The sequence below is a fragment of the Dipodomys spectabilis genome, unplaced genomic scaffold (assembly GCF_019054845.1).
Source record: "Dipodomys spectabilis isolate Male_0828 unplaced genomic scaffold, ASM1905484v1 ptg000046l, whole genome shotgun sequence".
Lineage (NCBI taxonomy): Eukaryota > Metazoa > Chordata > Mammalia > Rodentia > Heteromyidae > Dipodomys > Dipodomys spectabilis.
Genome location: NW_024870723.1, coordinates 7,254,057 through 7,267,259, shown reverse-complemented (window position 1 = coordinate 7,267,259; position 13,203 = coordinate 7,254,057). Strand labels below are relative to the sequence as shown.

The following is a 13,203-nucleotide window of genomic DNA, read 5'->3' as shown; positions in this document are numbered from 1 at the left end:
CTCAACCCTGTGGTTTTCCTGAGGCAATTGGAGGGAGGTGATTCCCCAGTCCCCTCTGTGATATAGCTGAGAGTGGGACCAGGCCTCCCTCTGGCTGCTGATTCTCCCTGCATGACCGCTCTGTGTCTCTGGTTTGAGATCTGATTTCCTCCCTCTGCAGACCTTAGCAGAGTCCTCCCAATCCCAATCCCTATGCTTCTGCCCTCCACTGTGCAGCGCTGGTGACCAGCAGACACAGTTAGGGGCCGGCAGGATAGAGCAGCCTCCCAGGAGACAGGGCCGGGATGCTTGGGGGCCATAAGTGGACCTGGAACATGTGGCCATGTCTTGGGTTATAGCTGACAAATGTGCTGTCTGGGTATTTTAAGGCATGATTATATGCACAGTTAACTAATTGATCTTTGTTCCCTCTTTTTCCTTTTTGTGAGGCAGATTCTCATATATAGTCCAGGCTAGCTTTGAATTGGTCATCCTTCGGCCTCCGAATGCTGGGATTGCAGGTGTGCACCACCACACCCTCTACACATCTTCTTTTTCTTTTTTCTTTTTTGGTCATGGTCCTTGAACTCTGGGCCTGGGCACTGTCCCTGAGCTCTCCAACTCAAGGCGGGTGCTCTACCAGATGAGCCACAGCACGACTTCTGGTTTACTAGTGGTTAATTGGAGACAAGAGTCTCATGGACCTTCCTGCCCAGGCTAGCTTTGGACCGCAGTCCTCAGATCTTAGCCTCCTGAATAGCTAGGATTACAGGTGTGAGCCACTGATGCCCAGCTTACACATCTTTTTGAAGACAGCACTTATCACAGGCTTAATGAGTTTAATAAGCCCAATCCTTTGTTTCTTATTTGCTGTGCCCATTTTGCTTTGGAATCCCAGTCAAATCTGGCAGTGGCCAACAGTAAATGTCTGTGCTTCTGTAGCTGAAAAGTTCTGGTTCTCTGAGCATTCTGGGTTGTGCTGGCACTTGTCCAGAATCACTGGTTTCTCCCTGTGGTTGAGGGTTTTTTAATGTACCAGTGGAAAAAGCTTTTTCCTCTTCAATGGGAAGAAAGAAAATTGCTCCTCAAAACCCAGATGATCTGGCCATGAGGACTTTGGTTCCATCTTGCCTGGCTCTCCCCACCTCACTTCCCTTCCCCTCACCCCAGGTAAAGCCACTATAGCCATTTTATAGAGAAGGAAGTGAAAGGTTAAAGACATGTCCTGGATTATATGATGTCTTTGTTCCAGCTAGGATTTGAACCTGGGTGTAGATGATGCCAAGGTAATGTTCTTTCTCGGGGACTACACTGACTCTGTGCCTCTCAGGTGGCTGAGCTGGACAGAGGTGAAGGCAGTCTTAGGAAGTCATTGCTGTACCTTTAGAAAGGTGCTGGCTGTGAGCTGGGCACAATGATCAGGTCCTACTGCCCTCAGACCAAGTGAGTCACTTTGAACCTCAGATTCCCCATCTGCAAAAGGCAATTCTCAGCCCTTCCTTGCAGAGAAAATGGCACACACACACACACACACACACACTGCTTATACCTGCCCGTTGCTTATTTAATTAGATATATCTGCTATTATAAGATAATGGTTCTCAAACTTCTTTCTACATAAGTAGTACCTGGGAAGGCAATTCTCAGAGATTCTTTTTTGTTTGTATTCCCATAAACTCTTTTGTTTGTTGGTTTTATTTTGTGCTAGCACTTGGGGCTTGAACTCAGGGCCTGGGCACTATCCGTGAGCTTTTGTGCTCAAGGCTGGAACTCTACTAGTTGAGCCATAGCTCCACAATTGGAGATAAGAGTTCCACAGAATTTCTTGCCCAGTTTGGCTTCAAACCTCAGATCTCGGCCTCCTGAGTAGCTAGGATTCCAGATGTGAGATACCAATACCTTGGAACACAGATTTTGGTCAGCATGTCTAGGCTGGGGCCTGGGAACAACTATAGTTCATAATTTTGTCCAGATGATTCTGACACAGGTAAAACAAAGACACCTTCTGGGAAACGGATTACAAAGCCAGCACAGTTAGGTCCACTACATAACAAAGTACAGGAAGCCTTTATTCCAGAGTCAAAAGTTGAAGTTCTAGATCTACATCCTATTCCCAATGTCAGCAGGGCAGATGGAAACTTCTGGTAGGGTTCACAGCTTGGGCCTGTGACCAACGATCTCATCCCAGCCCTTCCGACAGGTCTTGATGATCCACTCATGCTCATCATCATCTGTGGGGAAAGAGGAAGAGCCAGTTACACTTGATGCTCTCTGAGACCTCCCCTGTCCTGGGAGTACTCTGGGTGGGAGAACGGAGTGCATTCCATCACAGGCTGCTGGCCTGCCCATGGCCTATGTATCTAGCTCTGGTGGGCAGTAATAGACCTTTCATTGAAAGCAAATCCTCCACAGAGCACCTGCAGGGGGTGGGGGGAGAATGAACATAGAAGGGTTTATAGTCTGTGGCTGCAGCTGCTGTTGGAGGCATCTAGAGGTGACTTGGCCATTTGAAGCTCATCTGATCCCGAGGGACAGTAAGAGAGTGAGGCCCTCACACTCAACCTGGGCTGGTAGATCACAGATAATCCCTGCCATGTAGCAGAGCCAGGCCTGTAGTGCCAGGAGACAGAGGCTCAGATATTGGTTTCTGTTTATTCGTGACCCTTCAAAGAACCTGTGGTTTCCCAGGGAGCCAACACTCTCTGCTGACTCAAGTGCCTTCAAGGGGAGTGCCATTCCCTGAGGCCTTGAATGCAGTCATCTCCCTGCCCTCGTCTCCAGGGCCTCTGTGACAGGCAAGGTACCATGGCAAGATGCACTGGAGAGATGAACAGACAGAGGCTCTTGAGGATGGGACCCTTGTCCACAGCTCCAGGGTTAGTATGTGGAACAGTCCGGGAACTGAGCCTACGGTTCTCTAACTACAAAGCCTGTGTTGCTTTTCAAAACCTCAAATCCAGGACTGAGTCAGCCACTCCAGTCCTTGGTGCTCTATCGTCATCTCTCTGTGAAGAACCCCTGTGATTTACTTCCTTTTTCTTTATTATTTTCCCCCTTTCTCCTCCAGATCCCACACTCAGCCCCCTCATCCATCACCACAGGGACCTACTCCAATGGTGGGAGGATATATACCCCTAAAAATGCACCCAGCACTATAAAATATGTATTCTTGCTTTGTGTGTGAATGTGTTTTTAATTTACAAAAAACAGCATTGTGTGGCGAGTTTCATTGTGTCGTACTTCTTTCATTCAGCAGTACAGGGTCAGGATCTCTTCTGGCTGCCATATATACCTCTAGTTCTATGCCTCATGGCTGCAGCCTGTGTCCTGTGTTCCGTGGTTGGCTCCCCTTCCTCCCCCTCTCTCCATCCTCCCAGTGTTGGCAAGTGGAGGTGGCTTCCAACTTCCCCATGCCAGGACCGACACTAGGACCAACATTCTGGGCCTAAGCCTTCCTGCATAAGGATGTGGGAGAATTTCTTGGGGGAAATTCCAGGATGGGGATCACTGATCCTGAACAGACCCTCCCTCACCCGTGCTCCCAGCTGAGCCTGCACCCCCTCTCTCTGTCACCTCTCTTCTCTTGGTAAGGAAGGGTCTCCTCTGCCCAATCCACTGCCTCCTGCCTAAAAAAACAGGAGGATGAGGCTTTATCCTCCTTGGGTGGCAAGTGGTCTCTCCCAGAGAGCAGAAACACAACGGGACCAGCACAAGCCTACCCTCCAGAGAATGAAATGACCCCACCCAGGGCAGGAGGCTGAGCCAGGGACAGGAAGCCGGCAGCTCAGCACCAGCCATCCCACGGTGATCTTCACCAACACTCTGAGTCTAACTGGATCTTTTTGTCGCTGCCCGGCAGGGCAGAGACCACCCCATTTTACAGAGGATACACACATTGTCCTAGGTGGAATTTGAGCCAAGGTTCGTCAGGCCCTGTGGCCTGACTTCTCACCCAAGGGGGGACTCAGTGGTGCAAAGGGCCAGGTTGCCTACACAGTCCTGTCTCCCTAGCCCCATTCCATTGCAGATAACCCAAGGAAGGCTTGCTGGCTAGAATGCCCTGGCCTTGGGAGGATTGGCCTAAAGGAACCAGTGGGCCTTGGTTTCCCTTGGGCGGGCTGCTGAGAGTCCTAGCAGAGGCTGGCAGTGCAGGGGTGGGAAGAGTGGTAGTGATAAGTCAGCACACAAGGAGTTAAGCGCTGGTGGAGCCCACTTTTGCCACACTGTGAGCTGCCTGGTTGATAATTACAGTTCTGAAGTCTCCAGGCTATTCGAATCAGTGCAGCTGCAGCCTCTTCAGTGGTAACCCCTGAAACCAGACAAACTGGGTGTATTGTGCAGAACCAGTCCTCAGGCCCCTCCCTGATCGTTACAAATTGACAGCAATGGACTTAACAGCCCTCTTCACTACCCCTTTCACTCTCTACCTGGCTGTACAGCCACCAATTTGAATCACAGATGCCTCCCCTCCCGGCAGCTGCTCCCCCACCCTCCCTCCACCTCCCTGCCGCCTCCGAGGCTCCCTGGCCCTGCCACGCCAGGGTGAGGCTGCAGAAGCACATTTCATCAATATTTAAGATGGAATTAAACCTGTAGCTTTGATTAATGCCTCCCAGAGCCTGGGAGTTGTGATTACTATTTTGCAAATTGCGATTGTTGGAATATGTTAATCTGATTGTCTGAGAACATCTTCACCTTCTCAGATAATTTTCCTCCTTTTTGGCAGGAGGGGAGGGGGAGAAGAGAGAGAGGAAAAAAAGATGGGGAAAAAACACCCCACAAACTCTTTAATCAATTGCAAATTATTACCCTTGGCACAATTGCTGGTGGTGCAGAGGGAAGAGGAAGAAGATTTCTGGTTTTGTACACTGATTTAAAAGTTTCTGGTCTCTGTTGGCCTGGTAATTCCACTCAAGAACAACATCTCTGTCTCAGAACTGTTTAGAATCAAGGGAATATAAAATGATATACATTTAGAGTCTAGGGAATAATCACTTTGTTGTCACTTAACAAATAACTTCGAAACACCAATTAAATATGAGGAACCTGGTGGCTTGGCGGTGTGTGTGTGTGGGGGGGGGTGTGTGGTGGTGGTGGTGGTGGTGGTGGTGGTGGTGGTGGTAATGGAGACACAATAAGCCATGTGAAGGAATAATTAGCAGTTACTGAAAATAATAGCTATGAAGTCTAAATGGCAACACAGAGGAAATATTTTTATGCCATAATAAGCCAGAAAATGAGAGGAGACAAGAAACAAAACTATATAGACAGTAAGCTCCATGCAAAAATTGGGCACCAAAGAAAAATGCAAGATAATGAATTGAAATGTGAGTTGTGGCCAGCTTTAAGGAATGAAACTAGAGAGGTCCTGTGTTCTTGCTATTTCCCAAATCTCCTTTCATGAATGCATATTGACAATAGAAAAAAATTAAAATAATTACCAGCCTTTTCCTTCCCTTCAATTTAATGTCTTGATAATTTAATGTGCTTTTGTTAATTGAAATAAAATACTAACAGTTTTTTCTTTTACTTTTAAAAAGTAAAAAAAAAAAAATCCCAGCATAAGCATATTGGTAAATGCATAAACAGCAAAACAGATTTCCTGCAAGTAATTTATATAGTCTGTCCTCAGAGTTGGAACAAAATCTCCACTTTTTAAATGTGTGTGTGTGTGTGTGTGTGTGTGTGTGTGGTGTGGTGTGTGTGTGTGGCTTGTCCCAGGGCTTGAACTCGGCCTGAGGTCTGTTCCTGGAGCTTTTGTGTTCAAGGCTAGTGATCTACCACTAGAGCCATAGCTCCACTTCTGGGGGTTTTTTTTGCTAGCAAATTGGAGATAAGAGTCTCACAGACTTTCTTGCCCAATCTGGCTTTGAACTGTGATCCTCAGATCTCAGACTCCAGACTAGCTAGGATTACAGGTGTGAGCCACCAGCACCTGGCTTAAAGCCCCCACATCTTTTTTTTTTTTGGGTCTGGTCGTGGGGCCTGAACTCTGGGCCTGGGCGCTGTCCCTCAGCTCTTCAGCTCAGGGCTAGCGCTCTACCACTGAGCTACCTTCCCAGCCCCAAAATCTCCACATCTTAAGCATGAGTGTATACAGCAACTTCCTCCCAAAGAGGACAGTACAGAAAGAGAAGGTGAAAAAATGGGTAATATTTTTCCTTTGGAGAAACTTGACCTCAGCTAGGGGTTCACAGTTAACATCATTATCAGCATCTCATTAGCAGATTGTACCCTTAGTAACTTTGGGTGAAAAATGGCACTTGCTTTCATGATCTTCCTTCCCAAGCCCTACAACTCTGTGTAATTAGGAGAAAAATATCAGACAAATTCCAGTGAAGGGACAGTGTATAAAATACCTGCCTAGTACTATTGAAAATTGTCATGAAAACCAAAAAAAACCCAGGAGCCCAGAGACTCAACTGAAGGTCTTGTGATGTTCTGGATGGAATCCTGGAAAAGAAAATGGACAGTAAGGATAGACTGAGGAGTTTCAGCTAGGAGCTTTAGTTAATATTAGTTAGTGAATACTAATTCATGAATATGAAAAACTGTACCAATTAATGGACTATAGGGCATTTTAAGAATTCTGGTCTGTCTTCACAATAATTATACAACTTTAAGTGCTCTAAAATAAAAATGTTATTTAAAAATGTGTGAAAATCCACTGTGCCCTGTAATAGGAGAAATTAGCATGTTCTTCAAGAGAAGTGGAAGTCCCTTCATACTGCCAGTCATCCAAAGTAAAGCTGTTCCCTTTCCTCTCTCATAATCTGGGCCCCGATGTCTTATGTTTCCCCTTACCTTATATGCTCCCCAGTTACCAGTGGCTTATACCTGTAGTCTTAGCTACTCAAGAGGCTGAGGTATGAGCATTGTGGTTCCAAGGAAAGTCCTGTGAGACTTTTATTTCCAACTAACCAGCAAAAAGCCAGAAATGGAGCTGTGGCTCAAGTAGTAGAATGCCAGTCTTTTTTTTTTTTTTTTGGTCCGGTCGTGGGGCCTGAACTCTGGGCCTGGGAGCTGTCACTCAGCTCTTCAGCTCAAGGCTAGCATTCTATCACTTGAGCCACAGTGCCACTTCCAGCTTTTTTCTTTTTGCTTATGTGGTGCTGAGGAATCGAACCCAGGGCCTCAGGCATGCAAGGCAGGCGCTCTACCACTGAGCCACCTTCCCAGCCCTAGAATGCCAGTCTTGAGTGAAGAAGCTAAGAGATAGCACCTAGGCCCCGAGTTCAAGCCCCAGTACACACATTCTCTCCCTCCCTCTCTCCCTCTCCCCCCGTCTCTCTCACATACACACACCCTGTAAACTTTCAATGAAGAGATCATATCTGCTTTGTTGGCCAATGGACCCAGAGGACTGTAGATGCTCAATAAATGCGTTGATGGGTGAATCTGAATAAATTATTTTTATTCTGGCTTGCCTCAATTGCCATTAACAAACATCTCCTGAGCACCCACTTCCTGGCATCCAGCTTTCAACCTCTGGCCCCATTTCCCAGTAACCTCATGCTTTCTTCATAGCCCATGTTATGTCTCGTCTATCTAAGACTGTAAGCTCCAATGCATCTGGGCACCTTGTCCTTGTGGTGTCCATAGGACTTAGGGAAGTGTCTAGCATGTAGAAGGTACACCATCAATACCTGTAGACTGGGGAAATGAATCAACAAGCTCAAGCCTGTAGCTGGCCCTGTGCCCAGTGCTGGGGACGAGTGGAGCAAGATGCAGCAGTGACTGGTGCCAGGAGCCCCCTGGGGGCACTCTTCAGGGTTATCTCCATTTGTTGCACAGAAAGATGTCTTTATTCGGGGGGGGGGGAAGCTTTGGAACTGACTTTGTTGCCACCCATATACCTTACCCCTCTTGAATAATTTGAGCTGAACTTCCTCAGTAGAAAAGCTGAAAGTGGTGCTGTGGCTCAAGTGGTAGAGTGCATGCCTTGAGCTGAAGAGCTGAGGGACAGCGCCCAGGCCCAGAGTTCAAGCCCCAAGGCTGACCAAAAAAAAAAGAGGAAAGGAACTTGCTATGAGAGACCCCGAAATCTGACCAGACTCCCTTGATAAGAAACCTTTTCAGAAAGACTGTCTGCCCCCTTGGCCTGGACTTCAGGGCCCTCCAGATTCTCCGCTCCCCAGCTCATCTCACACTGTAAAATCCAACTACCTTTAGCTACATTACTTGTCCAAATATGCATGGAGATAAAGCTAAATATGCATTTAGCTTCGTACATGTTCCCTGCCTAGGATGGGGGTACCTTCCCTTCCAGCACCAAGCTCAGGTGCAGTGTCTCTCAGAACATCAGAAAAGCCGAGGGCACTTTCTATCTCTGGATTCTAGGATATATAAAAATGAAGAAAAACCTAAATGAGATGCTACCAATTGAGATATACTTAAAACATGTACACTTGAGGAATTATTGCCTTTTGGGGAGAGGGGTTGCTTGTGGGCTTGAACTCAGGGCCTGAGTGCTGTCCCTGAGCTTTTATGCTCAAGACTAGCACTCTATCACTTTGAACTACAGTGCTACTACTGGTTTTCTGGTGGTTAATTGGAGATAAAGAGTCTCATGGACTTTTCTTCCTGGACTGGCTTTGAACTGTGATCCTCAGATTTCAGCCTCCTGAATAGCTAGGATTAGAAGTGTGAGCTACTGATGCCCAGCTCAAAAATACTGATTTTTAACACAAACAAATATTGAATGTGTTACTCCAGGATTTTTCCCAAAAAGGTTTTAAGTTTACAGAACACTAAAGGTAGTATGTTTGGGAAAGGATGGAGGTAGATTTGAAGTCATCTGGTGAATGTGGTCTTCCTGACTTAAGGGCTACTCTGAATGTGTGTGCGTTGGCCTCTGCCTTCCTGCCTGTCTCCCATGTCACTACACTGGTCCTGCCTAGCATTAACCTTCCCTGATGAGGGGAGCCAGGGACATGATATTGGTTATAGTGCCCCATCAGTCTGGGGAAGCCATGTTATGAGGGTCCAGCACTTAAAAATCATTTAGTTAAGTACATAATGAATGAATAATGTAAATTTGGGACCATAAGAGTAATAGGTTCAGCTAGGTGTTGGTGGCTCACTCCTGTAATTCTAGCTCCTCAGGAGGCTGAGATATGAAGATCGCAGTTCAAAGCCAGTCTAGGCAGAAAAGTCCTTGCGAGACTCTTGTCTCCAGTAAACTACTCAAAAAAGCTGAAAGTGGTATAGTGGTTCAAGTGGTAGAGCACTAGCCTTGAGCACAAAGGAGGCTCAAGGAGAACGCCCAGGCCCTGAGTTCAAGCTCCAGGACAGGCAAAAGAAAAAAACAGTAATAGGTTTACCTCGTGGGATTTAGACAAAACGAAAGGCTTTCTTCCACTCCCCAGGCAAATGGAGCTCCCCAGAGGGGACATTTGGCAAGACATTTGGCAAGTGCAGGTCTGAGGCCTCCGTTGCATTTTGTGTGTTGAGGCCATAGATCAGGCATCTCCACTGCACATAAGAGGTTGGGTTGTCAGGAATCATATTTGAGCATTAACCACATGCAAGGAGCTCAAAGCCTGCCTGACCTGGGGCCTACCACACAGCAGAGATGAAGAGGGGCTATCCTGCATAGGTCTCAGCTGTGCGGGGCCTGCTGAACTGTGCCCAGGTCCTGAGGGCAGGTCAACATGATATTGGAGTAGGAGCAGAAGAGATCCTAGAAGGCTTAGGATAGTTGCAAGGAAACAGCAGCTACCCATGAAATTAGAGGAAAGGTGGTGGCATGGCACGGTGCAAGAGCAAGAGCACTGACTTTGGGCCTCTCTGCTGCCACCTCAGGCAGGAAGCCTCACACCTCACTGGGCCTCATTTCCTCAGCTGCAAATGCATTTGCCTTAAAGGTTTGCCATGAGGGCCAAATCAGATTGTTCCTGTGGAGTGGTTAGCACAGTTTCTGGTGCCTAGAAAGACCTAAAGAGAAGCCAGAAGTCCTCTTTGTAAGGTGGGACTTCTGGAGCCAACAGGCCTGGGTCACTAACTTGCTGGGCTGTTCTGAACAAGGCTCTCCTCATCTCTGAACTAGGCTACTGTGTCTGTGAGCCAGGTGGGTCTGTGAGCCAGGAAGAGTAGTACTTGGTGGGCATCCAGGAAGTGGAAGCTGAAGTCATCATTCTGATGAGTCTTTTAATTCTCAGACGTGATGCCTGCAAGAGGGTGTCCCTAAGGAGGTCACTACGTTCCCGGCAGGATGGAGAAGAGGGGTGCATAGGATCAGCATTGTAAGGATCAAAAGTCATACTCAACTCATGCGTTTTTATTCAAAACCAGAAGGACAAACCAAAGCAGGAGAACCCAGGGAAGGCAAACAAGCAGATCGGGGTCACTGGGCACTTATTTGCCAGGTTCTGCTTCTTCTTTGGGCAGGGCACTCCTGTGACCACCACTGCTATACAGGTCCCACCTGTGAGAGGGCTGGGGTGAGGCCTGAGAAAGGGAGGAGCTCCAGAAGGAGCGAAGTATCTAGCCTTGGAGAGAGGGAGAGACTTGGCAGCCAACCATCTAGCCGGGTCCAGTTCTGTGTGTGTGTGTGTGTGTGTGTGTGTGTGTGTGTATGCCTCTATTTGTACTTCCTCATTGTGACAGTGTTACTCCCACTTAAGATGAGGGAGCTGAAGCTTAGGGGGTGCAATTATTTGCCATTTTCATTTTATCAGGGCAGAAGGGAAGACTGACTGAGCTGTGGTGCTAGTCACTGTTAGTGATACTGCAAGTGTGCACACACAAATGCATTATTTCCATCCAGTTCTCACATATATGTAAGTGTAAAGCTGTGTGAAAACATGCAAGTGGCTACATGTGGGGTGTTTTGCACACACAGGATGCTTGTGGTTTGTGTAACACCTATGTCTAGAGAGTATTTGAAGTCTGTGTGCTTGTGATCACACGCAGAGGGAGGAGATACTGCTGACCTGCAGAGTAAGTCCTGTTCAGTCAATTGGGCTGGCAGTGGATGCAAGGGCTGGGCCAGGCTGGGGCCATCTATCATGGGGTGCTCAATTTTTCAGGGGGGGGCATGGACAAGGAACATCCTTGGAAGATGTGATGTTGGTGCGTGGCAAATCAGGATCCTTGTTTGTAGACAGGTACCCACCCTCCAGTCCTGCCGTAAATTCAGGGACATGTGAGGTGGTAGAGAAAAAGGTAAGGCAGTGCCAAAATGAGGTGTCCACACCCCAGAACCCCTGTCACAACTCCTGACAACAAAGAGGCTTTGAAGTTTTCTGGCAGAGTTGGCCAGAGGCCAAGGCCACAGCGTTGTCAATATTGACGGAGGGGTCATTGCCCAGGCAGAGCCTGCCATAGAGCAGGTGGGAGGCCTCGGGGCTGCTGTTGGCGTTCCCTGTACAGCAACGTCTCCTGGGCTGGGTTGGAGCTTGGAGGTGGAGTAGGACAATCCACCTCACCCACTGGGAATCAGAGGCCTAGCGTGTAGCACCCATGAGCTCATCAAAGCCTATTCAGATGTAAGAGACTTGGGAAAAGTGATTGATTCTAACATACCAAAAAGAGAAACTGCAAAACTGAGATTAATACATGTTATAATTGATGCATTCAGACTTGATTAATTATTAAATTTAGAAATCAAAACAATATTATTACATTGGAGCTCTATTTACAGGCTTGATTTTTCTCTTTTTTTTTTTGCCAGAATTCTCTAATATGCACACAACTCTTGGGAAATTATCACCAACTATTAAAAACTTGTAGTCAGTTGGTCAAGAAAAGATAGAAAGATGCTTTTACGGAAAAAAAAATCCATATGTATCAAGGTAGGTTTTTATTTCTCCCTTAATGAAAAGCTGTACTGGAAACATTAATCTAGGTTGACAGTTCTTTTTTTCCATGGCTTCCTTGCTTTTAGAATTTTTGGAGAAAAATCTGGTGTTATTCTGATGTGTTTTCCTTTTTAAAAATATATTTTAATTCTCTTTCCTATACAAAGGAGTTGCCATTCAACAAAGCAGTTTATGAATACAACGCCTCTTGATCAATGTCACCCCTTTCAACATTCTCACCCACCCCTCACAACCCACCCCCCTCTCTCACTTTTCTTAATTTTTAGGTTATATATTGAATTTTGACATTTAACAAAGTAGTTTATACACACACACACACACACACACACACACACACACATAATGCATCTTGATCTGTGTCATCACTTCAACATTTTCACCCCTCCTCGACCCCTCCCCTCCCTTATATTTCTCAATTCTGTGGTAACTACAATGAATTCTTGCCTGCATTCTATCCCCTTTCCCTCTTCATTCTTCTCACCCTCTCCCTTTGGTCCCCACCCCCACCTCATCTTCTTGAAAGTACCCATTTCCAGGTACTTATTTTGTTGGGCTTTGACTTAGTCTTTCTAAAAACTTATACTATTTGTGCTCTCTATAGAGTCTATTATACTTCAGTTAATTCATTTATAACCGCTTGGATTTATAGGCACATTCTAGCTATCACAAATGAGGGAAACCATGCAACCTGTGCTTCTCGGGGTCTGGCTTCCTTCACTAAATACAATTTTTTTCCAAGTCTTTTTTTAAGTTTTAGCAAGGAAATATTTTAGGATAGTATGATTAAAGTAAGGGGAATTGGAAGAGAGAAATACTTCCTACTCTCCATATAGGAAATGGAGGTTAAAGACTCAATGAGTTTGCCTTTATATCCTAGTGACTCTCACTTGCAGCTTTCAATATTCTTTGTTATATTTATTCAGTGTTTTTACTATAATATATCTAAGAGTATTTCCTGCTGTTTGGTGTTCTGAAACCCTATTGGACATTGGATGATCCTGTCTGTCTCAATATTGCTGTTATGTTTTCTAAGCCTATACTTTGTATCTCTCTCCCTTTTCTATACTCATGATTCATAGGTTTGGTCTTTTGACAGTGTCCCAGAGGTCTTTCATATTCTGTTCATATTTTCTCTGTATTTTTTTTGTCTTTGATTGATTTAATTCCTCTATTTATCTTTGACCATGGATGCTCTGTTTTCAACTTTTTCCATCCTATTAGCAACGCTTTCAGTTGAGTCTTATTTGGCTTATTGAGCTTTGCATTTCCAGGATTTCAGATTTACTTTTCCCCCTAGAATTTGTCTTTTTTTTTTTTTTTGAGTTTTTTCTTCATATCCTGCATTGTCTTCCTTAATTAATTCAGCTGTTTATTTGAATTCTATTTCTGTTCATTCAGCTGT

At 46.0% G+C, this 13,203-nt stretch overlaps 1 protein-coding gene across 1 annotated transcript in view; it reads right to left on the bottom strand.

Moving 5' to 3' along the window:
- Positions 1–2,027: 2,027 nt before the first annotated feature.
- Positions 2,028–13,203, bottom strand: part of Morn5 (MORN repeat containing 5) — a 33,624-nt gene continuing 22,448 nt past the window's right edge. Inside the window, exon 5 of the mRNA XM_042678738.1 lies at positions 2,028–2,210. Within this exon, the coding sequence (XP_042534672.1) occupies positions 2,131–2,210 (80 nt within the window). The 3' untranslated portion in view covers positions 2,028–2,130. The remainder of the gene's footprint in view (positions 2,211–13,203) is intronic.